Raw genomic sequence first — 26,952 nt, 5'->3', positions numbered from 1 at the left:
ATATCTTTTGTTTGTTTTTCTGCAAGTTACTCTAAGTAATTTTGTATATAGGACTTTTTTTTCTTGTGTTTATTTGAACTCTATCTGTAAGAGCACCAATCTTTTCCAGTACCATCTTTACACCAACAGTAAGAATTCCTGGCCATTAAGGTTTCTCATCCTCTTCAGCTAAAGGAGCATACAATCTTTTTCAAGACAAATAATAATGCTATAAAGTCTTCCCACAGGAGTTCCTGTTTGATTCCTAAATTTTCTTGCCACTTTTCATGCATAGTAGTTAATTTCTTTTAAAAGCCACACTAAACCATCTAACACACTATGAGATTTTTCGGACATCTTCAGCCCTGACCAATTCTTTTCCACTTTTTAATAGGAAATATGATGTGTCAGGTTTTTTTCCAAACTACTATTCAGGAGTTAGTTCTATTTCAAGATGTAATATTTCTGGACATTCTGTTTTAATTTTAATTTATAATCAACATCAACTTTGTTAAAAAACACAATTACCATAACCAAGTTACAGAAAAAAATCCTGTTTCTGAACCTGAATTCTTTCCAGCAATATCCATCATCATGGTAAGTACAAGACACAGCCCAAAAAGAAGCTGCCAGAGTCAAGCAGAGCAAAACAAGGTTGGTAAACAGCCACGTGGGATGGTGACACGGCTACTGTTGAACTTTTGCCTCAGGTTACCTTTTAACCTGTTTCTAATTCTGGCTTCTTATCCCACAGCAATCCAGAGTATTTCTGATGGGCTCCTTGCTCCACTTATATGACATTTGCTGCTTCGAAATTTTTTCTTGTCTACTCCATTAACAATTTCATTAGCCCTTATCCCCTGTAATGTTTCTTCTAAGAAAGAGGCAACACTGTGTCTTATCTCATATGTGAAAGTCACTGCCTAAGCATTACAGATACTCAGTATTCTTTTTCTAATTATCCTTGTCAAGTAGTATAACAATTTCCACAACCCTGAGTATTTGAGCATGGAAATATTAATAAGTTTGTTTACAAATGCCAAGTTTCACACTATTGTAATAATCTTGTCTTTTTTTCTCACCTCAGTTTGGAATGCCGGAATCTGCTGCGGTTGTAGAAAAACTGTGCATGAATGGATCTCATTTCTTGGTAAGCAAATATTCCATAAGAGCTCTCACTCAGATGTATTTCAGCTTGAGGATTGCACTCCTTACAGTGCCAGGAAATAATGTGGAATGTTTCCTTCTTTATACAAACTTCATCAATTGCTTTAATTTTGCATTTTAGTGGGTTGATTTACACCTCTGACTCGAGGAATCCCCCTACACAAAAGAAATCCTAGTCAGCCTTCCCCTGTTCCAGAGAAAGGGCAGATATGACCAGCCCAGCACACAGGTGTGGCAGGGGACAGCTCATGAAATATGAGGAGGTGGTGGGGCTTTTTAACAATGTAGATATTTTAAAGCCATCATTTATGTAAAAGCTTTTTCATAATATTGCATGATTAAGAACATTTACCAGCACAGAATTGTACATAAATTTTATAGTAAAAGTTTAAAGAAACAATGTCTGAAAAATCTGATAATGCCCTTTCCTGACCTCATAGAATTTTTTTGATTAGCATGTTTAATTGATTGCAACTAATTAGAAGAGGAGTCTAAAGGAACTCCTTGAACTGCAGCAATTCCTCTATCAATAATACCATTTGTGTAGCTACTGCAGTAAAAGTTCCTTAAAATATATTTTAAAGGTAAAATTATTGTTATGGTGCATTTATGCACTGCAGAGATAATATGCTTGCCTGGCAATTCATTGCTCAACAAAACTGTTTCCTGGGTGCATCAGGAGTTTTACCTGCTGTTTATTCTAACAAGAGTTTCAGTGCTGCAACATGATTCATGAGACTGCAGGTGCTCCATGGCCACAGAGTAAAGCTGGTTTTACCAACAGCTCACACCAATGTAGTCGGGCTGACAAAGCTGTCAAGTACACTCTGATGCCTGTCCCCTTCATCCATTACAAACAGGATCCCTAAAGGTGCTGCACTCTCCATCACGGGATGAGAGGCAATGAAGTTAAAGCTAAGGGTGGATGTGGTAGCTTCCTGTGGCTCTGCAAATAAAGCTGTAGAGTAGCAGTGGACTGAGAAGTAATTTCAGATGTTAGTGGTAACATATTCAAAACACAAGTGAAAAAAGCAAGGAGAACAATAGATGACCTTTGGTGACAGTCTATGATAGAACTGTATGATTAAAACCAAAAGCATTTGCTAGTATATTCTCCAAACTATGTAGTATCGTCAAAATACCTTTAAAGGTTATTTTGCACTGCAGAAAACATGGCATTATACGTGTGACACAATGAGCAACATATATTTTTTTTTTGTCATTATAAAAAAATTGAAACAGGTGTCACACACTGGTAGAAACTTTCCTACAAATTTCACATATTCTTTAATTGAATTGTTCAGTAGCATTGTCAACATGATAAATCTGCATGCTTGAAACAGCATTAATTATGACTATACTAAAAAAATTCAAATAGCTATCTTTTTCTATCATTAACAGCCTTATTTGAGTAATTGTAATATGCTGTTCTCCTATGTACAAGCTAACACATATATCAACTTAAAAGTAATTAAATCAACAGCCAAGTTTTTTATTCCAAGCTCCTAGCCCAATATACAAGAAATTGGTACTATGCCAGAAATTAAATGTTCCTTATCTGCTACAAGGTGTGTTTTAGAAAGCACAGCCTTACTAGAGCTACCTTAGCATTATACAATAGAGTAACCATATGTTGGACATTTCCATTCAGAAAATCTGAGTTTTTCTACATTATATATAGCATGATTCCCTAACTGCGTCTACTGTTCTGTGTAGAGATGTTCAGAATTCAAAAATCCCAAAAAATCCTGAAGCTGTTATGTGCCTGTTAACTGTCTTTTGCAAGACCCTGAGGGTTTGCACTTCAGTTTATCCTTCATATGATTATATAATCATATAAGATGAATATGATCTCCTTCTAGTCCTGTCTGCAAAGTCTAAACAGAAGCTCAATATCACCTTTACACATTGAGCTTAGAATCACTAGAGAAAATCTGACCATCTATCACTACACAGCAATGAACCAAAAAAAACTAAGCCAAAAACCCTTAAAACAAAACACTTGAACAAGCCTGTAAATAGACGTGACAGGTATACTTGTCACTGTCAAATTATTATTTGCATAATAATTTTTAAAAAGCAAATACAAGTTTGCTGCTGTGTGTGCACAGAGACCCTGTGCACACATGGAGATCTCACATGTGCAGTGTTTGTGTCTAGCAAAAGTTAGATGAATATTTAGATAGAGATCTAGTTTTGCTATGAGATCTGTTAGGAATCACCAGAAAAGTGAAAATTCCTTTTAGCCTGGCAGATAAAGAAGAAAGCAACACTGTGGTATCTGACATGAGAACACAGTGAGCTTCCCCCACTGCATGTTCAGAGATGCCCAAGTTGCTGTTTTACCTTTGCATCAGCTGAAGGATTGTCTTCCATCCCAGCTGCAGAAGACACATCTGAGTGCCTGTGAAGGCAGAGAGGGCACCCCAAGGGGAGCCACCCCAACACCAACCAATCCCAGCCTTCACAATTCCCAGCCAAGCCCTTCTTCTCACAGTGTGACTCCTCCAGCCTGCCCCAAACCCCTGCTCTGGCACTGGCCCCTAAGCACACGTGGTACAGGGCATTTGTGCCAGTGAGATATGCCAAAACCCAGAGGTAGTGCCAGCCTGCTTCTGGGCAGCACTGGAGGGAAGCTTTCCTGGAAAGAAAGATCTGCAGCCAGCACACTGCACTTTTATCAAAGATATAAACACCAACCCACCAGATGTGCCTTTATTTCCTGTTTTTCCAGTGAGGGCACTCATCTTTTTAATTTTTCCAAAGAGGAATGTTGTCAAATGTTGGGAAAATGCTGCAGAAGGTAATTATCCTAAAGCTTGCCACTGAACCAACACAAAATGACTTAGGGAGCCATCCTGCACAAAATCTTTCATGTCAAATGCAAACTGCATTTTATTTGAAAGTGAATCAGACATTTATCAATAGTAAGGTCTTTTTGAACTTTAAAGTGTTCAGAGTCATGCAGGCATTATAGCCACAAAATCTGTGGTAAGTTGGCCACAACACCTTAAATTGATTTTACTGCCTTCAGAATTGAAATAATCAACATTTATATGGTCATTTCTTTGAATATTTTTTGCCTTTGAGTGGCTAAAAACCAATCATTTTTATGGTAATATCATATTCTGGTTTATAAACATACTGAGCATCCAAGTGAACTTTTATAGGAAACTAAATTACATGCATTTCATAAAAATTTAGAAGTAATAGGTCTTCTTTTACACTTCTGTAGAATCTAAAAACACAAAAGGTTGGTATATTAGATCTGAAGTGTACCATGCAGTTTCATTTTTCATCAATAGTACCATACTTGTGATAGTTGCTCAATATGCAGGTCACATCTGAGTGATGCTAATCTAGTCCTAATGTGCAAATCAGCATTAAGCCACAGCTGCATTGCACAGAGCATATTATATTCTCTGTTGCTTTTTAATGTCTGAACTTGCTACACTGTGCTCCTGGCTTTTCAGTTCCCTCTAAGTGTAGGTTGCTTGTTTGATGTTTTTTTTTAAATTCTGCTTTGAATTCCCAGTGACAGATTGAAAAAGATATAAAAACAGGGAAGTTTTACTTGAACTTCAGAACCGAAAATAGGAGACTTTCTTATTAGATTTGTATATAGAAATTTACTAAAAGAAATATAAACATAGCAAAAATGGTCAGGCATTGATTCTAAACCACTTTCATGTATTTCTCCTCTGTCTTGCTCTTTCAAAATGTGTTTTGAATTGCATGGCTGGAATAGGAATGCCCTGGAGAAAACCAGCGCCATGTTATCCACAAATACTCTGTTGGGGATTTTTGAATAATATTTTTAAAATGGAACCTGTGTCTTCCTGTGGGAGATTCCTGACTCCCTGCCAGTGCATAACACTGCCAGAGCTTGTCAGGTTCAACTCACCGAGCCTGTCCTTTGACATCCATTTCTGTCAGCATTGCTACTGAGAAAAAGCAGCTCTTGTCCGGAAAAAGCAACCCTGGTCTCACTTGGGTGCTCCCTCCCATCCCTGCAATGCAGAAGCAGCAGACAGGAAAGCACAGGAGCCACATCTGCTTTCAACAGCAACTACAACAACCAAACACACCACACCTAGAGCTCTTCTGCTGCTATTTGAAACCTCCCACCTTCCCCAGTTTCACCTAAAAGACTATTTCCCAATGATGGGAGTGATATTTTCACAGCATAGTATATGGGAATAGATGGAAAGACATGAAAATTGGTTTAGGTGGCTTGGATACCTGCTTGTTAAAAAGATAACTAGCATCAGGTTCTGTTCAGATTGATCTGACTTCCACCACTGTATACTTAGTTTTACAAATAAAATTAAGACCATGAATGCCTTGAATTTCCAGAGAGGGGGAAAATTTCTTTTCCAGGTCCTATATAAACAAAAGAAATTAAAGACTTACTAAGTACATTCTTATAAGCTAATTCTTCTGGGAAAGAGCCAAAAGAGTCTTGTAGTGTTTTCCCTGGGTGTCAAGCAAGGATGGAAAGCTTAGGTAAGGTCAGAGAAGCATGGTCCCAGGTGCAGGTACTGTTGAGTCCCACCCATGGGCTGGCTGTTGACACCTTAATGCCCCAAGTGCGCATCCAAGGTTCAATAATACACTGCATATCTCAGAAAGCAATAAAATAAGCTTTTTGCAGTGACACAAAATTTTAATATTAACGTTTTGGCATACCCAATTGTTTTGGAAGTAGAAGTGATGTAGGCATTGTTTGTCCTGCCTTTGGCAAGCACACAAGGTTACCATGGCAAAAAAGGGATTGCTCACCACAGAAAACTGATGTTACAAAAATACACATCTTCAGCTACAAAACAAAATTAGGTTGTGTAACTACATTAATTTAGTTGCGTTTTTACACAATTTTTGTTCTTCTGATGTTGTTTTCTATTTATCTACCATCTGCCACCCTCCGCCTTTGCATTTCACAGCGACTGAGCCCCTCTTCACCCACTCTCCTTTAAACCTCCTTGCCTTAAGTGCCTTCCAAAACCTAGTGCTTTGTTTCTGCTCCTCTTTTAGCCAGGGCCTCCTTCCCTTTGCTCCTTAATTAGGTTCTATTGGTCATGGCTTGAAATTTCTCCTACTGACATTCCTCATGGATTTACACTCCTTCAGGCTTGCCTCATTTCCATTTTTCACAGATATAAAGGTTTCCTTGTCAGAGGCAGCAGAAGTGGCTTTGATATCAAAAGGGTTTTTTTTCAGAAAGACCTTAATTTCCAGGTATTTCTACAGGCTGTGCTCACTTTCTCAATGAAGAGTGGATAGTAGTAGGAGCTGGGCACCCTAAGAGCTGGGTCTCTTTTGTGCAAAGAGAAGTGATCTTAGCACCTATCCCTTTAGCAAGTACTTCACAGGCTTTGAAAAGGCAGTTAAAATAAAGCTCTTTAAAATGAAAGTTTTCAGGGCAGGAAGAAACTGAAAATAGTTCCTTCTCCAGGGAGACAGATGCAAAGCATTAAAAGAGAAGGCAGAAAACATAACAAAGAGTAGAGTAGTGCAAGCTTTGCCCCCGAGCAGCTCTTGCAGAGATGCAGTGGGGGGCAGAGCAAAGGGCCAGGTGAGAACAGCTCCCTGGGTCCCCTGAACAGCAGCAGCTGCCAAGTCCAGAAGGCTTTGGTTCTGTTTCTTCCTGTTTCTAACCAAATAGGAAACTGTTTCTGAAAGCAGAATCAGTTACTCAGAGTCATTTCAAGAAGAAAATCGTAAGAACAAGTCTTAGAAAGAAGACAAATGTTGTTTAACTTATGTAACTAGAAGCAAAGAGCCACCCTAAAGAGTCATGGGCTAAAAGAAATATTTTACAGCTAAACACCTCTGCTGCTTATCAATCGCTTTCAAACAGGTCGTAAGGTACAAGGGTACTACACATTCATGCATCATCAAAGCATAAGACAACTGTAAAGTAAAAGCAAAATTTCCATATTTATCCTTATTCTCAAAAAAAAAGGGCAAAAGAAATATGAAGCTGGATTACTGAACATAGATATAATTTCTGAAATCTAGGGCACTGTGAAAATACACATCATTCTTGGCACACAAGAACACGTAATTTTAGCTATCAATTTATTAGTTAAACGTATATGTATATGAGCAAATAAAACACTCAAAAGAAATCATTAGACTGAGATACAAAGTCAAACATCATTATCACTGGATTCCCATGATAGTTAGCTTAGAAACTGAATTTTATCCAATCATTTTGAGTTATTTTCCTGCCAAGTATTTTCAAATATCTCAAAAGCAACTTAATAAAATTGTCTAATGTCATAACCCAGAAATGGAATCCTGCAGTAAAAAATCCTTAATTTTTTTTCTGTGGCAGAAGAGTATTTCTATTGATATTCCAATGCTGCTGCCAGAAATTATTTGTACACATTTTTTTTGTTTGTTATGCAGTAGTTGCAAAGGATGCAAAGTGCTTGTCTGCTTTCCAGTCTTTAAGCTCCAGCACACAACAATTCAATTGAATTTTAAATGTCATGATAGTCATAATTACATTAAATATGGATTAAAGGAATGTCTTTTGACACAGAATTCTTTGTTCTTAAAGTTTGATGATAATTTTAAATGTTAAGTTTTGTGTACCTTTCAAGTTCAGGGAACATGAAAAAGAATGTGAGAAGTTGTGGAAATTAAGCCACCGTGTCATAGTTTCCAATGTGGACTTTGTAAGCCCTTCACTGAAAAACAGGAAAGCTCCACATAGCCTTGAGCTTTGTAATTTTTTATTTCCTCCTATTTCTGTTTTGTTCAAGTATCCTAGTTAAAAAAGTGCACCCCTTGTTTTGAGAGTTTGTGGTTAGAAGGATCTTCATTTTGGTTGCTTTTGTACTTTTTCCTTCATGAAAGATCAGGAGACTTTTACAATGCATGCAAGTTGCTTCACAATACCAATGTCCAAAATCATTAGTAACATTTAAAAATTGAACCAGAAGCTATAATCACTCCCCCATTGTTAAATACCAGCTGCTAACCATTTCAGAAATCTTCTAGCATGCCTAATCAGAATTTAGTCCTTCTGCTTTCACATTATCTGTTTCCAATACAGAGCTAAAAAATTCCTCATTCTCTATTATTTATTTCATCCTTAAAGGGGTGGGTGGAGAGGGGCACCGTAGTGCTCTTAACCTGAGAGATATTTCCAAAGGCTTCTGGCAAAATACACTTCTCTGCAGTGAAGACTAAAGCCAGCTGAATATTAGCAATTCTCATGAGAAAGTATGAACAAAGTTAAAAATTGATATTGTAGAGGAGTTTTTCCAAGAAAGGGCTCTGCTGGTTTGGAAAGGTGAACTCATGTACAATTCCATGGAAAACAAGAAAACCCTGTGAGAGCCACACAATATAGTAGGGAGAAGGGACTCCTTGGGAATGAGCTGAAGAGAGTCTGAAGTTTTAAAAGTTGTCTGTTTCTACCGAGTTCAGAAAGGGAGAAATTAATCAGCCTTCTATGTAAGAACAGGATTGCATTATGTACAGCTGACTTTAGTCTAAGTTTCCATAACAAACAGAGGGAACCTGGAAAAGCCTCTAATATTAACATTTTATTTGAGGGATTGATGTGAGGATGATTATGCCAGGACAGTTCTGCTCGTAGATTTTCACTTAGACACCCTTGTAGCCTAAGATTTAGATATAACCCACAATAACCTGAACACATTTTGCTAATGCTGACTGGGCTACTATGGCTGTATTGAAAAGCTTAAGGCACCTAAAATGAAAGTTCATGAAGTCTCCAATACAAAGTTAGAGAAACTAGAAGCATTGAGGAAGTTACCAAGGGCCAGGGATTTTCCCTTAGTAAAATGAAGCCATCCTGGGTTTTTTGCAGGCTGACATCGGCTCTGAATAAGCATGATGATATGGGGAAGGGGGAAAAAAAGCAAACACAACAGGAACACCAAGCCTATAGGTTGCTACTAATGTAGTGACTTCTGAATTTCAATGTAATATTGTATTTAATTTAAAATGATCAGCAGGTCTTGCACAATCTGTCAGTTTTCAGCATACTGCTAAGAGCAAAAGTGTCCAGCCACTCCTAGAATGGCTCAAAAGACACTATTAAATATTTATCAATCTTTCCATATGTAAAAATGCATGGAATTTGCCCACAATAAAAAATAAAACCAAAACACACACAAATGCAATTGCAGAGATCTTTCATGAGTTTTCCTCAATGCCAATTTCATGCATAAGCACAGACCTTACCATTAGGGAATCTGGCTTGGAGTTTGGGTTGGACTGCTGGGAAACCACATCACACACTGGTGCTCAGGAAGAGGCATGTTGGAAAGAATTTAGAATTCCCAGAGGTCCTACAAAACCAGTGCTTAGAAGAATAAGAATTTCAATCATTTCATGTATTTTAGGCCCCTGGAATACTGAAGAGTAAATTCTATTCAAAATTCACATTAGTGTGAATGCAGAAACACAGCTTCTATTTGTAAGGTATTTGATTTTTTCTAGGCACTATTACCTGCAGCATTTGACTCCACACTAATAAGCAGTTAGGCACAAAATTCCTACAAAATATATTTTAAATTGTTTATTAATATTCTTTCAACTTGCTAGAGAAGATTTTTATTTTGTTTCTTTGCTTTTCTATTTATTTCTTCCAATATTCCTGTGTAGCTGGGTTTTTTCCCTTAACAGTTAAACTATTTTGTCCCCTGATACTTGAATGCAATTTACACTTTTAAAAGGTGTTATTATCTGCATTCATTGCAACAGAGCCCTTGAAAAGCATAAGACAGAGAATTATTAAATCCTTACAAATGCCATGGGGTTCATTTCTCATGGTATGACCCTGATAGAGTAAAAACTTGATTTTCTATCAAACTTACTTAAATGTCCCATTAGACATCTAGAACATCTAATCAGCATAATATGAGTAGGCAGGGTGCTTAACCATCTGAATGTAGGATGAGATACAAATGAATTGAACAAGTCATACAATTTTTTGGTTAAAAAAATATACAGGCATTAGACTGCAAACATATGTTATCTATTTATAGCTGATGACCTATTTTACCCACTCAGAACTACTCAAGGCAAATGCTGACGTTTGCCCTTAACCCCTAGTTTCCTGTGAATGGGAAAATGCAACATTTCATTTGTGTTTTATATAGTCTGGGCCCCATAGTATGTAAAAAGCAGATTAGAGAAATGTCTGTATGCACCACCATTACACTGTAAGTGACAGAGACTCTTCACTGGAACAAACAAACAAACCAACCTCAAAACCTCACTCTTACCTGAATGTTTTTGATTCAGGTTACATCAGAGTATCTGAAATGCATCTGTACAAACACACCACCGAATTTTGAAGAGAGAGCAGGAAAAAAGGGCAAATAAATTCTGTAATAGTATCCTCCCCAAAGCCTGGGGTTTATTTGGTCATATATACACTTTCCAAACAGAAATTCCTCTACTGACAAAATTTCAGTGTTTTTTAGAACTGTACCATGCATTATTTATGGTGTTATCGTTTCTTCCTTTTCCCTGTCCAATTAAGTATTCTTGAACTTTACAGTGTAGAGCTACATTTTCTGTTGGGTCTTGAAGGACTTTTGTTACTGTGCTCATGAATAAATTCAGAAATACATAAACTGAGGAACTCAACAATTAGGTCATAGGAGTTTTTTTATGTTGTGCTATGGTTTTCATCACAACACAAACCACCACATTTGTTCCAAATGTGATAAATATCCATTTGGTCAGCACAGATAAAACTGGTATCACTTCACATTGGCAAACAATAGCTGAACTTCCACAACATAACATGAAGTACGGTTGCAACATCAAGAGTTTCTTGGATATGATTTTGCCTTTGTTGAGCTTCAGCTTGAAGTAACCTCAACTTGTGAATTTTAATGAGCTAAAGCCAAATAGAACCACTTTTGTCATGTTAAACAGTACCCAGATTCACTGACACTCCGCAAAAGCCTGGCTATCAGTCAGGTCAACAACTCTTCCAACATCCAGCTCCTGACCGTGTGCACCTCACACACATCTGAATGAGCTGCAGATTCCCTCTCTCACACACGGGAATCTGTAGTCATTTTACAAACATATTACAGTGGGAAATGCCAGGGTCACTTGGCAGATAATGCAAAAGAAGGAAAAATATATTTTGTTTTTCCTTATTTAAGTGTTCTAGAAAACATCTGGTCATACTATGCAGGGTAATTACAGTCACATGTAAAAAGCATTAGAAAGTACTAAGTAAATAAAATATATTTTTATTACTCAATGTTTTATTTTTCTGGACTAAAAATACAATATTTCTGTTTAGGTTTATGTAGAAGGTATGCACCACTATGGGTTATTTCTTTAATTTATATGGACAAGTTCCTTAATTGATTTTGTTTTCTAAGTCTGCACGTCTGAAGTTTAAAATCTCTGCTTCCCCCATCTCCAAAAAAAATAAGTGAATATAAAATACAGATTTAGCGATAACACCCATCCATTTCATCATCATCTTACATTATTAGGGAATTTAATTTTTCTCATTTTCTACTTTTATTGCACCAGAAATGGCTACAAGTAGTTGGAACCTATAATTGAAGTAATGGTCACGGCTAGCAGCTTTAATCACTAGAATGAATGTGGAAATGCATGCTAAAAAACAGTACTGAGTATTTTTTGAACTATGAAGAAACTTAAGTAATCAAAGTTGCCCAGTTTTATCCAAAAAAGTTTTTATTTTGCTTGTGGTCAATTAAAAAATAACTGGATTCACATTGATATTGAACTCATTACAAACCTTTTAACACAGTGGGGGATTAACTTCTAACAGACAAACAATTTGCCAGAAATTGATAATTAGCATATCAAAATTCAAATGTTCTCTCTCTTTGTTCTTTTCTGTTTTACAAGTGTATATATGCCCAATTGTAAGGATGGCTGTTATGTAATATGATCATCCATTATTGCCTCTTGACTTTCACAAATCATCAAATCATTTAGAGAGCAGCATATGTATTTTTTATATTGGTGCTCAGTGTTCATACAATTCCTAGTTTGCTTCTGCATGTAAACAACACTACATGATAGTCACTCTGCACAATAAAATTCTTCAAAACCTTGATTAAAGCATTTAAACGTAAAAAGTGGAAATATTCACTCTAAGCTAAATTTCAGTATTAGTCAATGGTTTGAGGGTGAGAAAGGGAGAGACAAAATTAACCAACAGTGACTTTTTCCTAAAAAAAAAACAAACACTCTCACACACAAGGAAACTGGGGTTAGGAGAGTAATTTGAAGTTAACATGTTGGTCACATTCATCCCAGCATAAATTTCACAGGACAGGCTAATATTAGGACTGTTCAAAAATATGGGTATTGTTTTCCTGGAATGAGCTTATTTTGGAAGCCGTGTGAATCTTCAGAAATTACTAGGATGTGAAAGGACATTTGCATGCACAGTTTTGACCTCTTCTCTTGCTCTTTGTCAGTTAATGTATCTCAGCTGGTTTGTCTTTTAACATTCCAAAACTTCCAGTAGCTTTCAAAGTGCAACCTTTCTCAAAGAAAACATGCTGCTTTTCCTTTCTCCCTACACTCTGAACTCTGCACAAACTTGGCAATAGATTTAAAGACATACTGCTCCAAAATGGTGCAATGGTAGCATCCTGAAACTCAAGCGTTGTTTTATGAACTGCCAGGAAAGGAAAGAGTGTCTGTATGTCAGTGGAAATTTGGAGTTTCTTGTAAGCATTTAATCTTGGCTGTCAACAACATGTTGGGTCATTGACTTATAAAGCTTTGAACCAAAAATATTTATTTTTAGACACTTTAAATATATTTCACTTCAAGAGCCATGCTTGCTAACTACTGTAATTTAAATTTCAAAAATCGGTAGAAAAAGTTTTTTCTAAAGAGATTCATGTATATTTATATATAGTGGAAGAGTCACTTCAATGACATTTGGCATCATTTTAATAACTCACACTAATCTCCTTGCTCTCAATTAACATGAGTCACTTCAAGAATGGGCCAAAAGGAACTCTGTTCCACATGCATTCCTGAACAGTATCTAATGCTATAAAATCAATGCTGAATCTACTAGAAGCAAGATTATAAAATCTGAATACTTTGAAGGTTTGAGAACTTTAGATGTAGACAGACTTCACTGGCTACTGTGAAGTGTCAAAGAAATAAAGATTGATATTTACATTTATGAAGATTCATCATGCTGAAAGGGAAGGGAAATATGCACATGCTGGGTACCCCAGGACCTTGATTAAATATGCAGATCCAGCATGAAATCCAAATAAATAAATGTTGTGTGTAAAGACTAAGCAGCAATACAGAAGTATAAAAAACACAAATATACTGCTAGTCTGTAAAGCAATATAAATATGCACAGGAACACCAAAAGTTTCACCTAATATGTTGAGTCCTGTATCCAAAACTAGATCTCCTTTTTCCTATTGAAATTATCTAACAGTCTAACATCTATTAGATATAAGTCACTTGACAAACAAGTCACTGTACTGTTAAATTTCCATGCAAAAACAAAGGAGGTGAAAAACTTTCAAAGCACCTTTTCCTTTGTTTCTTTCTAACTGACACTAACTGTTCAGGTCTTGACAGCTAAAGTAAAAGGAAATCAAACCTCTCAAATTAAGTTACTCTCTGCCTTGATAGCTACCCCCACAACATCTATCATCCAGAAGCATCATTAGCACCAGATAGGTTGCACTGACAGAAGACATTGTTGCTTGATTTAAACTAGAAAATGCTTTAATTAAACCATTTAAACACACTAACAAATTTATTGGCATCCCAGAAAGACGGGATATTGGGGTATGAGGGAGACTAAAGGCTAACTAACTAAACTAACTAACTAAAGGCTTCAAATTTCCAAACTGAGAAAAATAAAGCAGATGTTTAAATCATATACCCTTAAACACTTTGTAGCTGAGTGCTTACAGAGAAAGTTTACAAAGCTCTTTGTGTCACAGGTACACACTGAATAATACTGTACTAGCCTTTGGCTTTTCCCCTTCAGGATGTGGATCTCTAAATCTGGAGCTGTCCTGGCCATAAACCACTAAGCAGCAGCCTGTTCTCTATCACAGACCAGGAGAGAGGTGACTACTCTGTGCTATACCTCTCCTACCTTAGAAGTCCTCATCCAGACTCTCTGCTGTGACCCAACACGGATTTTGTTCATACTTTGAATGAAGATATTTACAGACACAAGCATGTGTAGTTGTTTTTCTCCAGGGGCAGAAGTAGTTTCTCCTGTTTGAGCCAGGGCCACATATTGCATGCACAGTTGGCAGAGTCTTTTCCACACATAACAGTTGTGAAGGCTGAGTTCATGCAGCAACTTAGACCCGGCATGAGTGCTCCACAGTAACAGGTCTTAATTGTGCCCAATCTTGATACCTCTGCTGCCTGCCTAAATTATCACACTTTTGTGGTGTTCTGTCCTGCTTGCAATGACTGCCAGCCAGCACCTTAAGGTCTACCTTTTCACAAAGTTACTTCAGACATTGAAATGCAGCAGTCATGATCTTGCTGTTGGACACAGTGATTACTTACTATTAATAATGTTGCTTGCTGTGGCTGAGGTAATGTGAAACAAGCAAATCAGGTTCTCATTTTCAAGATGCCTACAGATATAAATACATTATATACTCATGATTATGTGAATTAAAGAGTACATACAGGACAGCTATAACCATTGCAATTATTAAAATCTAAACAGTGGAACTCAAGCGCTACCTCAAAGGAGGTACAGCAAATCTGTTCCACAATCCAGGAATACTTTCCAAGACAAATAGCTCCGCACATTTCTGTGTGGGCATTTGAAATTGTTTCTTCAATGTAGATGCTCAAGGAGCTTATGAGGTGGTTTATTTCCAAAGAGAAGGCAGCCAGCCATCAAAGTGTTTAGGGCAGACAGGCATGCACTAAGCCACATTTGGATTCCTGATTCAGTAAGAGCATTTTTCCTTATAATTAAGATTTGCTACTTCTAGTTCCCTTGATGAAATGTAATGTGCTTATAATTATGCAGATGTTCTTTCTTAATCTTTCAAGAATATAGAGGTTTTGCTTTTAAGACTGCTGTTACAGCTTAACTTGCTGACAGCTTCTGCCATAGTATTTGCTCTGAGAGGTAAAATGATTCTCATACTCCTTCTCTACAGCTTTTTTGGTCTCAGCTGTTTTCCAGCACATCTTGTAATTGTTTTTGTCTAGATGGAGGAAAGCAGATTCTGCAGGCAGTGTCAGCAGGGAACAGATCTGCACAGTTCCCAGGCCCCTGGCCAGCAGGGGAGAGCTAAAGGTCCAGTGTCACCCACTTCCTAGGATTCTCCAAGACTGATCCCACTGCTCCCACAGCCTGACACACCTGGGGAGCACTGTATTTAGTTACTTGGCTTGCACAGCAGCAGTTAACTAAGATTATGACTTAACTTTCCCTAAGAAAGTAGAGTCCTTGACAGTCTCAGCTGCCAGTGACCTGAGAATTGATTCCTGATAGGCTATTTCCCATTGTCATTTTCAGTGTCTCTCATGAGAACAGGATGGAAACAGTCAGCACACAGAAAACTGAGTTTTGTATGTCAGAGCATCTTGCACTGCCTCAGCCTTTGTTTACTGACATTACTCTTCCTACTGACTCAATATTCAAACACTGAAAACACCACCACCACAACCATTTTAGCTCTTGTCTCCTTCCATCCCCTTAGTAAGCAAGTTAGATGAACTGAAGGGATCTTGTCATACCTGCAGAGATGTCTGCTCACTTAAGGAAACACCAAATAGCAAAACCAGATTGTTTCAACAGGAAAGATGAACTAGACAGAAATTGTGCATAACCACCCAGCCAAGGGACAGTCTTTGTTTCCACAGTACAAGCCAGACACAGAAGGGCACAACTTGACTGAAATCACCTGCATGCAGTTACTGAAACAGCACTCGGGTAGCTGGAAGCAGCAGCTGGCCTCAGACCTGGTTCAGCCCTGACAAAGGCAAGGTTATTAACAGAAGCTGACAGTGTCAATTCTGCTCTATGTCACCATTAAACTGGGTCAACAGCTTCCTGCACTCACCTTGGGCTGAGTCCTGAGGAAAAGTCAGTTCTTAAAGCACCAGGTCTGCTTCCAGCAGGACTCCCTGTACTGAGGACATTCTTGCAGCATGGGCTGTTCTCAGGTGACTGGCATTTTGACTACAGACTAGAAATATTTTCCAGGCCTTAATTCTTAGATGTGGACAAAAATGTAACTTTTGACACTTCAGTATTTCCCTTTGCTCTGATTCAGAAGGAATAGTTGCAAACTTCGCATAAAAGTAAAGTGCTTTGGAACCACTAAGGCAGTAATAACTCACATGTGTCATTTGGGTCTTTTACCTTATATTGAAAAAACATGAATATTAATTTATTCAACTTTACCAATTTTTTTAGAGTCTTAATCATCAATGAAGTAAAAGAAACCCTGAAAAACAACTTGTTTTAATTGATGAAGCATTTTTAGAAATAAATGGTTCTACTAGAAGAATTTCAGCTGGCCCTTTTGAATTCTCTTTTCTCATAAAAAAAATTAGACTTCCTAATCTTGCTGCCTACTTCAGCAGAGGCTCTGCTGCTTTTTTTGCTGAGGCTAAATTTCTGGTGGTCACAGCTATTTCTATATGTGCTAACTTCCTTCTCCTTTCAAACTCTAAAACTCCATTTGCTTAAGCATATATTAGTGCATTACTGCAAAGATTTGGGAAGTGGTTTTATTTTCTGTGTTCCAGTAAATGTCCTTTCAGTAAGGACATGCAAATACAGACAGAGCTTGGCCCACAGAACATCACACTGTCAGTGAGAAAGATAGCATAATTTTTGAAAGAACCTTGGAAACCTCTCATCTCTCCATCAGGTCAGCCTAAGACTAATGGGGACATCATCTTCTAGGAAAGATAACATGACCTTTCCCATTGTATGCACCATATAAACAGATTTATATTGCAAATCAAACCTTACTGTCTGTCTTAGAACAAGGCTATTTCTGCAGCCAACTTTCAAGGAGAAGACCATTCATTGCACACCTAAGATTGAGTAAAACGGGTTCAAAAAGTCTTGGACAGTCAAGTCTGAGCAAACAGCTCCTGGGGTATACAATAGGTTAGAAACACTAGGTCATAAACAAATCACAGGTGAAGCCACTCATAACACATATAAGAATAAAGGGTCAACTAGTTTGAGGTTTCACTGAGCTCTTAATGCAAGATGGTACTATTGCAATAGTAGCAGAACAATGCAAACCACAGGGGTTCACTGAGGGTTTTCTTTATCGAAAGAAAACATCTTTCAGTTGAGGAAAAAACAGGTTTCTAGCATCTCAACAGCTAAAAAAATGTACAGAATCCTCAGAGCCATACAGCTCAATGCATATTACACTTCACCAAATAATTCCCCTTGGTTTTAATTTGAAGTGTTAGAGCAGCAATACTACAGACAGTTCTCCATCAACATAATAAAGTAATTCCAGCTGCCCTAAAGAATGTAGAGTACTCTACTGTTCCTTCCAGTAAGGGAAACATCTAGATCTCAAACTCCCATTACAAGTTGAACACAGCTCTTAGTAACGCAATATTAGATTGGCAATTTTTTAACTAAAAGCATGCCCGAGGACATAAAACCAGCAGCATTCCATGAGGGATGACAAATCCACAGCAGACCAAGAAACCCAAGTTCAGCAATCCTATTTACAACAAGCACATCCTGAATATATTCCCTTGCTACCACCACTGCCAGCAACACAATTCCATTTATACTATGCAAGGTTTATATAAGCCAAACACAGAGGCAGCTGCTCTGAAATTTTAGAGATCTCACGTATATTAACAATTCTGGTGCTACTAGCATGCTTCCACAACTTAGGAAAGGCATCAGTGTCCAAGAGGTAAGAAGCAGCCCCAGGGAGTGCAGACAAAGTCAGAGTGACTTTGCAGTTATTCTCATGTCATTGCAACAGCTCCCACTCAGACCCAAAAGGTCAAAAGCTTATTAGAGCTCTTAAGCAGCTGCAGTGGATTACCAGGTTCAGGACAGACAAGATTGCATCTCCCAGCTCTGGCTGGCACAAGTGTTAACAACCAATCTCATCCTTAGAGAGGAGCTCTGCAGCAAACAGGATTGCTGCTTAGCTCTGCTTTCCCACTAAAGCAGCAGGCTTGCCTATCTGAAATGACAGCTGCTGTTTCTTACACCATTTCTATAACTGTGACTCAAGTCTCATTGCAGAATGTCAACATTTGTGTTCAACAAATATGATTCACCATGTTTTGAAAGTAACAGAAATGGAATGTAGAGGCAGCATATGATTCACCCCAGCCTTGAAACTGCACAACTGCACAAACACACACTGAATTAGAATTATGCTACCAACATTTTTTTATCTCTGAAATATTTGTAACAGTTATTATGAAATGAGAAAACTGTAAAATAAACACTTACAACCAGAAATAAATCAATATAGTTTGACAATTCTTGCCACAAACTGCTAACCCAGAAAAAATAATTTATTATTTTTTTCCTCCCACTTCTAATTACACTTTCACTGAAGCACACTTCCTTTCCTTCTTCCTTCAGATTTGTCTTTGCCTTCACCCAGTCTTCTAATGCTGATCTCTTTCATTTTATAATCTGGAAGATAGCTTTGAATTATGTTTTTCTATTTTTCCATGTTCATTTTAAATTGCACCATTTGACTGACAGTATGGTGCCCCTAAGCCATGTTTTAAAAAATATTTTTTAAAATAATTGATACTTCATTTTTGCATATCTTTGCTTATTAGTAGTAATTTATACATTATGTATATAATGGCACTGGAAGCAAAGATAAATTAAAGTCTCAGTGGGGCTGGCATGCAGAGTTTTAGCATGGGATTTTTTCTTCAAAGACACTAAACATATAAGCTAGACAAAAGAGAAAAGAATGCCCTTTGAACAAAAATGTCAATTAGAAATTAATATAATAGCCATGATTCAGCAAATAAAGATGGGGATTATTTAGGCGTATGTTTATACGCTTTATCAATTCAGAGCCCACATATCTTGCCTGAATTCAGGTGAGATCTCAGTTTTGACCATAAAGTCCTGCTCCCTCTCCCAGAGGAGCTTACACTCAGAAGTAATGCCACACCTGAGAAACACATCACAGCTCTGAGGCCAGGCTTCTCCTGCTCATTCACAGGAGGTCTAAGATTGGCATCTGCCAAACAGTTTCCCAATTGACCCTGAAGTTCTCTAACTCTTTCCCTCACCTTTTTTTTAGTCCTCATGTTCCTTTCAGCCTTTTCTCCTCTAATGAAACTGTTCATCAGTTCTCTAGCGTGAGGCCATGCACGCAGAAAGATGACCCACAACCTGGCATTATACAAGTGAGATATTACTAAAAGAAGCCAGATTTAGTTTGAAATGCTCTGTAACATCCAGCTAAAGTACAGAGAACTGCAATTTTAGTATGTAATATAGTTACAATCTGTTAATCTGCTCTGCAAACTGGTCTCACTGTAAAGCCACTTTGCACACAAAGTTCTATTGCTACCACTAGATGTCAGTTTTACACACTCAAAAATGGCCAATTCCCATTCAAATAGTAATTCTCCATTCACGATAGAAACAGCTCTCTATTACATCACTCTTTCTGAACTAACCATTAATTTGAAATATCTCACATTTTATTTACCTTCTCTTCACTTCTTCCCCAGCCCCTTGGGCCATAGCTCTCCTTTATTGAAAAAAAAAATCCACTATGCTTTTATTCCATTATTTACTCAGTCTGAGACACTGGCAGTTTTTGCCAGATATCACTGACACAAGTCTATATCTCAGGTTGTGTCTCTAGAGGCCAGCACTGAAATCTTACTTTTATTCCCCAGAGATATTGTTATATTCCATAAAAACACTTCTACTAAGAAATGCCATTAGATTTTTTTACTAAGACATGCCAAAGTAATTACAGATAGGCTGCCATGCCAGTTAATAAGAGATATCAATATGGCTTATTACAATTTAATGACTTTTTTGATTTTTACTTATATTGACTGCCTAAATGCAGATAGATTTCATTATACTTCAAATCTCTGTCTCTCAAGAGTCAAAAATGTAGCTGTACATTCCTCCTAATCTCCTACAAGGGCTCTTTACAGGTGTTTTTCTTAAGAACAGTTTTCATTAGCTAGTTTTAACATCAACTTGGTCATACTAAATACAGAGCTTCTATATTATGCATTTACTTTATAAAAAAATGGAATTGCTTTTTGTCAAGTAAATCTGTCTTTACATTCTTCCCCAAAGAAAAATCATTGAAGAAAATTGGGAGGAAGTCAAATTCATCATACATTATTATATTCAAATATATGTATATGCCACCAAAAGCAACAAACATCTCCAAAGCTGTCCATGCTCAGAACTGGCGAAGTTACAGAATGTAGCTCTGAATTTTTATAAAGCAATGACAAAACTGTCACCTTACATTAAGCTGTACTGCCCAGATATTGACAGTTTGGCTAGCAACACACTATGTTTGTTTATCATAATGTCAAAAGAACCCCTCACCCTCATTGACATCAAAATCTGATTTTCAAGCTCCTACTGATCCTTCACAGCTCACCTGGATTGCTCAAGGTATTCTTTGCACCTGCAGCCATAACCATCTCATACAAGTGCTTGCCTAACAGAAAGGGATGGAAAGCAAGGAAGGGGAAAGATATACTGAAATGAACTTCAAAACAGAGTTGAAAACACTGTATCATGTAATCAACCCTATCAACAACCTTCTCCAAAGACACCTGAAAACTTTTTTTAGGCAACAACTCCATTGAAATCATCTCTTTGCACAATCTCAGCAATGTAAAAGTACGTCAAAAAATCTCCAAGGCAGACATGGAATCCAAAACGCATCCAGTGCCACAGCTGCCGACAGCAATGTTCATGACTTAGAGAGTGCCATGCCTGGGGCAGACAAGGGTGTTATATATTCTACATATTGGGTTGCAACATTCTGCCCCATCCCCTTTGCCTTCCTACCACGCACTCACCATCCCTTATCCACCTACCAGGCATCCCCAGGACTGCAAAACTCCCTAAATCCCACCCAGCCACAGCAAGTGAGCCACCCACATCCACACTGCTCCCTGCACAGAAACAGAGCACCTCACACATGCCAAACTGCTCTGCATGCCCTGCACAGTCCATGGGCATAAGTCAGTCTAAAATTCTCCAGCTGAAAATTCATAAAACCCATTTGTGCACCCACAGCTGCAGACTGTACAGATCATGCCTGCTCTCTGCTTTAGCTGCAAGGCATCTCCTTTGTCAGCACCCATGGTGGCAGGCAGCTACAGCAGGACGGGCTCAGGGCCAAGACATGCTTCTGCAAGTAAAGGTGCAAAGACACACCTCAGACACTTGCACTACTACAGCATTTTTCTTGCTCTAGGATGCTATCTGCAGAACAAAGCTGGTTGGCTTGATCTGCAAGCCAGGAATTTTGGTTACTCTGAGCTATTGAACTGAGTTAGCAAGAAAGTTGATGTTGGTTGAATGAAGCAGCCAATAGAAATGAGGAAATCAACAGCAGGCTAGAAGAGCACAGATTTTTTTATAGGCTTTCTAAATTGTGCACTAATATAAAACTGTAGACATAAAAATCAAAACAAACATACAAAACAATAAACCACACACACACAAAAAACCAAACAAACAAACAAAAAACCAACAACAACAAAAAAAAACCTTAAGAACAATCTGTCCCTTTTATTTCCTCATTGTATATTTGGCAACTCAAATCCCTCCAGGAAAGAAACTACTTTAACTTCTTCTTTATCTCACATACTCATTTGCAACTTATTCCATTCATGCCAATATGAATCACTAACAATGTATATCATAAGCAACAACAGAAGCAATGGTTAATTAAAACCTGGAAGCATTAGTCATCTTCCTACAGAAGTTACCATGTAATTTCAAAAGTGTTGAGGTTTGCAAGATATTTTTGTACTCTTTCCTAGGACCAGAATTCTGCTGCTAAAGTGCAGCAGCAGCTCTTCGTTTCAATCAATCATGCATTTTACTGAAGAAGAATAAAAAATGCTTTCAGCTGGACCCATAGATATCAATCATCTCAAACTTCAGTGAGACACATAGCTTGATCCCCTCATTGAAGATTGTCCCGGGGAGGAGAAATAGGTTAAAACTCTCTCAATAAAACATTCCCCAATAAAGGAATCGCTTAGATCCATTGCTTCCTTCTCTACCAAGCTCCATTGCAAGTTTAAAAAGTGCCTGATATGACCATACACACAGCACTTGCCTGCGTGGGAAGGCAGCTGTGCTTAGGCAGCACATTGCAGCAAACAGCATCTTGGAAGGACTGAAAGTCATACAAGATATTTCTCTGAAATCACCAAGCCATTATACCCTGGCAATCTTTATACGAACAAGTAAAGGTTTAAATACTCTATTTTGCAAAGAAAAGGGAATGAACAAGAATCAAACCCTTGCAACAAAAAGCATAGCTGCCTTCTTTTCTTACTTACAAAGTGCAAGAGGAGGTGAGGAAATGGCCCTACTGCTGCTGGTCATTGATATGCAGAGGCAATTGGGTGAGTCACCACTACAGCTGATGAAGCCAAATGAGCCCAGATGGGCCGGTATGGCAATCACACAGTTCAATGCAGTTTTAAATTTCGTCAGGAATTTGTGATTTCTAGATCTGCTGGATCATCTGCTAATTACCATACCCAGATATGCAGCTGCTTTTTGTTACAGTTTAATTACAGGCTAAGTATTAAATGTAGGGGCTTCTCTACAGTCTGAAATGCCATATTTTCACAACAAATATGTCAAAGAAATGCAGAGATTCAGTGGCATTGAAATACAGACTGAGGAAATATGTTTTCTCTGAGAACGTGCATGTCCTCCACTTGATTTTCTCCCATACACTTATTAGTGTCTCCACTTGTATGCCTGATACAAACCCATCTATCATGCTGATGAGATGGTGAGAGAAAAGGCAAAATAGTTTGTTTTGGGACTGATGGCTGGGACACTATTCAGAAAAAACAGATCTGGGCAAACATCAGTCATACCACAGTAACCCATCTATCATGCTGATGAGATGGTGAGAGAAAAGGCAAAATAGTTTGTTTTGGGACTGATGGCTGGGACACTACTCAGAAAAAAACTGATCTGGGCAAACATCAGTCATACATACTACAGTGAACTCAGTATCACTGTGTTCACTGGAAAGTATCTATTTCAGAGATTTCATATCCACTATAGATACACCTAGGAAGTGTCAAGAAATACACAAGTTAATTTGCTCTTCCCAACACAAAAACAGATGGAGGGTTAGAATTGCATCTACTAAACGGACATGTTTTCAGCCTGACCTATCCTCTGCTGAAATCTATGCTGAAAAGGGGCATTTTAGCATTCGAAGGTTTGTGGACTGAAAACACACAATCCCACCCTTGGTCTTAGTACAATCCAGAGACTGTACTGGAAATTTTGCACTTAAAAAAACCCCATTGATAAAAAAATGTTTTATTTAGACTAACTTAAAACTCTGACTTGAGAGGTTTGCCTGCAAGCTTGCACTAGCTTGAACATCTAAAATACTGCATGAACTCCTTGTTTGCATTGAGATGAAACTGTTGAACTACACAAACTATTGAAATCATTTGGGGAAACTCTTTCTAGTACCTGCATTAGTTAGTTCAGCACCACAATAGGCACTTTATGTGCCAAGGTAGCACACTACAAATTCTACTTCTTTTTCATCACCAGCTTTTCATGGGTTGAGAAGTCATGCAGAACTTTAGAACAAGAACGGAGCAAACATGAGGTTAATAATATTCCAGCCAGTTAAAGTATCTTCCACTCAGCCACTGTTATACTAATCTGCTGATTTGAGTGAAAAAAATACAAAGAAATTCTGTGATGAAGAGACTATATTAAATGGCTTGCTTATCACTTCTTGAATGATTCATTAACCAGCCTAATTTAATCTGCCACATGCCTGGTAAAATTCCAGTTTAGCAATGTAGTCTGTGCTACCAGCTTTCTAGAAATGTTACAACAGGCTAATAACAAAAAGTTAAGCATTAACCAAGATGAGACAAGCATGCAGCTACAAAACTAAAAACTGTTTTTTCAGGTCTTTCCTTCCTTCACTCTTTAAAATATCATGTATTTCACTTCTTGAATTGCTCTTGATTAAAATGATCTTCATTTAAACTATGAAATGTGTTTTCTCTCTTTTCAGAATGCATCAAAATATGAGCTGAGCAGATTCAAAGCAATGCACCAGCCGTAAGTGTCTCATTATTTTCCATTTCCCCATTGAATGACTAATACACTTCTACTCTGACAGTTGCTCTGTTAATAAATCAGGAAAAATGAGAATTGAAACCTCCTGCTCACGTGAACTTTAACATTAATTGACAGGGGTGGGACTTCCTCAGGATTAGGATCCTGGAATGTTTACAAGAGCTGTGGTTCAGATCAGCTGACAGGAAAGTCTCTTCTGCACCAGATGCTGGATATTATTCTTCCTCAGAGCAGAAAGGGACAACCATAATATTAGTAAAAGTACAAGATCAACTTATTCCATAACAGAAAGGCACTTTGCTTGTATTGTATTTGAGGTCAGATTTTCAGAATTGGTTCATCTGCTACTGAGATATTAATTTAATTGATCAGTTTAACAAAGTGCTATGTTGAAAGTATTTTAAATAGAATTTAAATAAAGTACTGAATAAGCAAATATAGATATAACAGTTGAGAAATGCCTTCATATAACTTGTGACAAATCAAATGAATGGACTTTCTTGCAAAGTTCTTTAGTCTAACAGGACATCATTTTGAGAGAAAATGTAGAGAGAATTAATATAAAGTCAACCAAGGATACATTTTCTGTTTCTAACATAGATCAATCTGATCTGCTACAATATTGGGGCAAATATATTGAACTTAGGCCAAGAGTTGCACTTCTATTCATGTGAGCATTCAAGCTTTGAATCCTCAAATTATATATTGGAATAATAAAAGTGTTTTGCCATATGAATTCTGTTGACCAAAGCATTAAAATTCCTTCAATTTGCTGTGTGGATGTCATATCCTTAGTACCAACTTCCAGTCTAAAATCTGTTACTCTTACATCGTCCTACTTGCTATTGCAAAAACTGCAATGTTTCCAGCACTCCCAGTTTAACTGGAGACATGGAGTCTACATTGATCCACCTAAGACAGATGAGCTGGCCTGTTCCAGCATGTTCATACAGCAGGTAATTCCCAATGGACCAAAACACTGAGGACAGACAAACAGAAAATTAATAATTGCCAGACACAGTGAGACTGAAATCCTGTGTTTCTCCTGGCAGTGGCCAGGGCTTTAGGTCTCTGCCTTCATGAAAATTTATTTGTGAGGCTTCATCAGGCAGGAGTTAAGCTCTCTGACCACCAGGAAAAGCTCTTTGCCTTTCCCATTCTAGTTCAACACTTGGTATTCTAGTTTTCCACAAGATTTTGAGTCCACAAGGCTGTAAGTGCTCTGAGCTAAAACACAGTTATTCCCCATTCTGCTGGGCCATCTCATGACTGGGGTACCAGGAGCAATCTGCAACCATGATTGGGTGTGCTTCCCTGCCCTCTGCACCAAACACCTCCACCAACTTAATGCAAGGCTCTTTTCCCTCCAGCCAGTACTGTGCCTGTTCTCTATGGGGAAAAAATTGTCTAGGCAAAAAAGACAAAATGGGTCATCTGGAAAAAGTTTATCATAGTAATTCTGTTTTGATACCCTTACGTAAACTTTTTTTGCACTACACTTTTCATGAAGTCTCTTACTATATTCTTTTGGGTTTACTGTGTCAATGTTGGCTTTGACAGCCTAATGACAGCCCCATATAAACTAGTTCCCACCTACACTTAAAGCCACAGGTCTAGATTGTTTCTGAGCAACCACTAGATGTTAAAGTGAAATTACCAAGGTGCAGTCTCTACTAGTGTCTTGCCCTACTTCTGAAATTCAATAATAAAAGATTTTCCTCCCCAGTTGCTAAACAGTACCAGAAGAGAGGTGCTGCTTTAAAACACAGGACAGCAGAGTAGTGAGTCACTAGTCCAAACCCTCTCTGGAGCTGCCAGGGTTGTGCAACAAACTGCTCTCACAGGTTTACATGTTTGCAGCAATCCCAACAGCATGTTGAAATCTCGAGATTTGCTTAAAGCCTTTCCTCCTGCACAAGCACCATTGTATTTTTCACTCCACACAGCAGACTCAGCTGATAAACTCTCACCCTGAAAGCCTGAGATCACCCAAAACACTGAACCAGTTCACTCTCAAGAATACCAGTACAACTGCACTTTCCAGACACTTCCCCTGAGAGCAGTTTCAAACATCCCACTGACTCCAGTCCTGGGCTCCTTCAGTCAGTGCTAACATTTATGCCAGGGAAAACACTATATAGAACATCAAGCTACATTCAGGAGCATTTTTAAGAGAGTGCAGGTACCATAATCAACCTCATACCACAGACACACAAGAACCCTGGAACTCCAGGCCCCTCCCAACACAGTGTCTTGCTCTGCAAATAAGATTGGTACTTATAACTGTATCCAGCAAAACCCAGCACACAGGCCATAACCCAATTACAAACATCCAAAATTTGGAAGCATATCTCAAGAAAGAAATGTAATTACAGCTTCATCACCTCAGCAATGATATTCCAAGACTTACAGTATCAGATATTTATGCAGAAGTT

The 26,952-nt window shown here is 38.0% G+C and overlaps 2 protein-coding genes across 12 annotated transcripts in view; one reads left to right on the top strand and one right to left on the bottom strand.

Annotated features, from left to right (window-relative positions):
* The window catches only part of DNTT (DNA nucleotidylexotransferase), a 129,513-nt gene extending 106,752 nt beyond the window's left edge, over positions 1 to 22,761 (bottom strand). For 3 of the 7 annotated variants that reach the window (XM_039708818.1, XM_039708825.1, XM_039708824.1), the window contains exon 1: positions 3,493 to 3,612. The gene's annotated coding sequence lies outside the window, so the exon portion shown is untranslated. Of the gene's footprint in view, positions 1 to 1,061; positions 1,192 to 3,492; positions 3,613 to 22,722 lie in introns of those variants that run through there. The other 4 variants (XM_039708822.1, XM_039708819.1, XM_039708821.1 and 1 more) reach the window with 4 other exon arrangements.
* BLNK (B cell linker) overlaps positions 1 to 26,952 on the top strand; it is a 90,523-nt gene that overhangs the window by 3,674 nt on the left and 59,897 nt on the right. For 4 of the 5 annotated variants that reach the window (XM_039708810.1, XM_039708809.1, XM_039708811.1 and 1 more), the window contains exons 2-3: positions 1,067 to 1,129; positions 24,453 to 24,499. In XM_039708810.1, the coding sequence (XP_039564744.1) occupies positions 1,067 to 1,129; positions 24,453 to 24,499 (110 nt within the window). Of the gene's footprint in view, positions 1 to 1,066; positions 1,130 to 15,696; positions 15,745 to 24,452; positions 24,500 to 26,952 lie in introns of those variants that run through there. The other variant, XM_039708812.1, reaches the window with a different exon arrangement.

The sequence above is a fragment of the Passer montanus genome, unplaced genomic scaffold, assembly GCF_014805655.1.
Source record: "Passer montanus isolate IOZ18808 unplaced genomic scaffold, ASM1480565v1 scaffold21, whole genome shotgun sequence".
In the NCBI taxonomy this organism is placed as follows: domain Eukaryota; kingdom Metazoa; phylum Chordata; class Aves; order Passeriformes; family Passeridae; genus Passer; species Passer montanus.
This window is presented reverse-complemented; position numbering and strand designations above follow the sequence as displayed.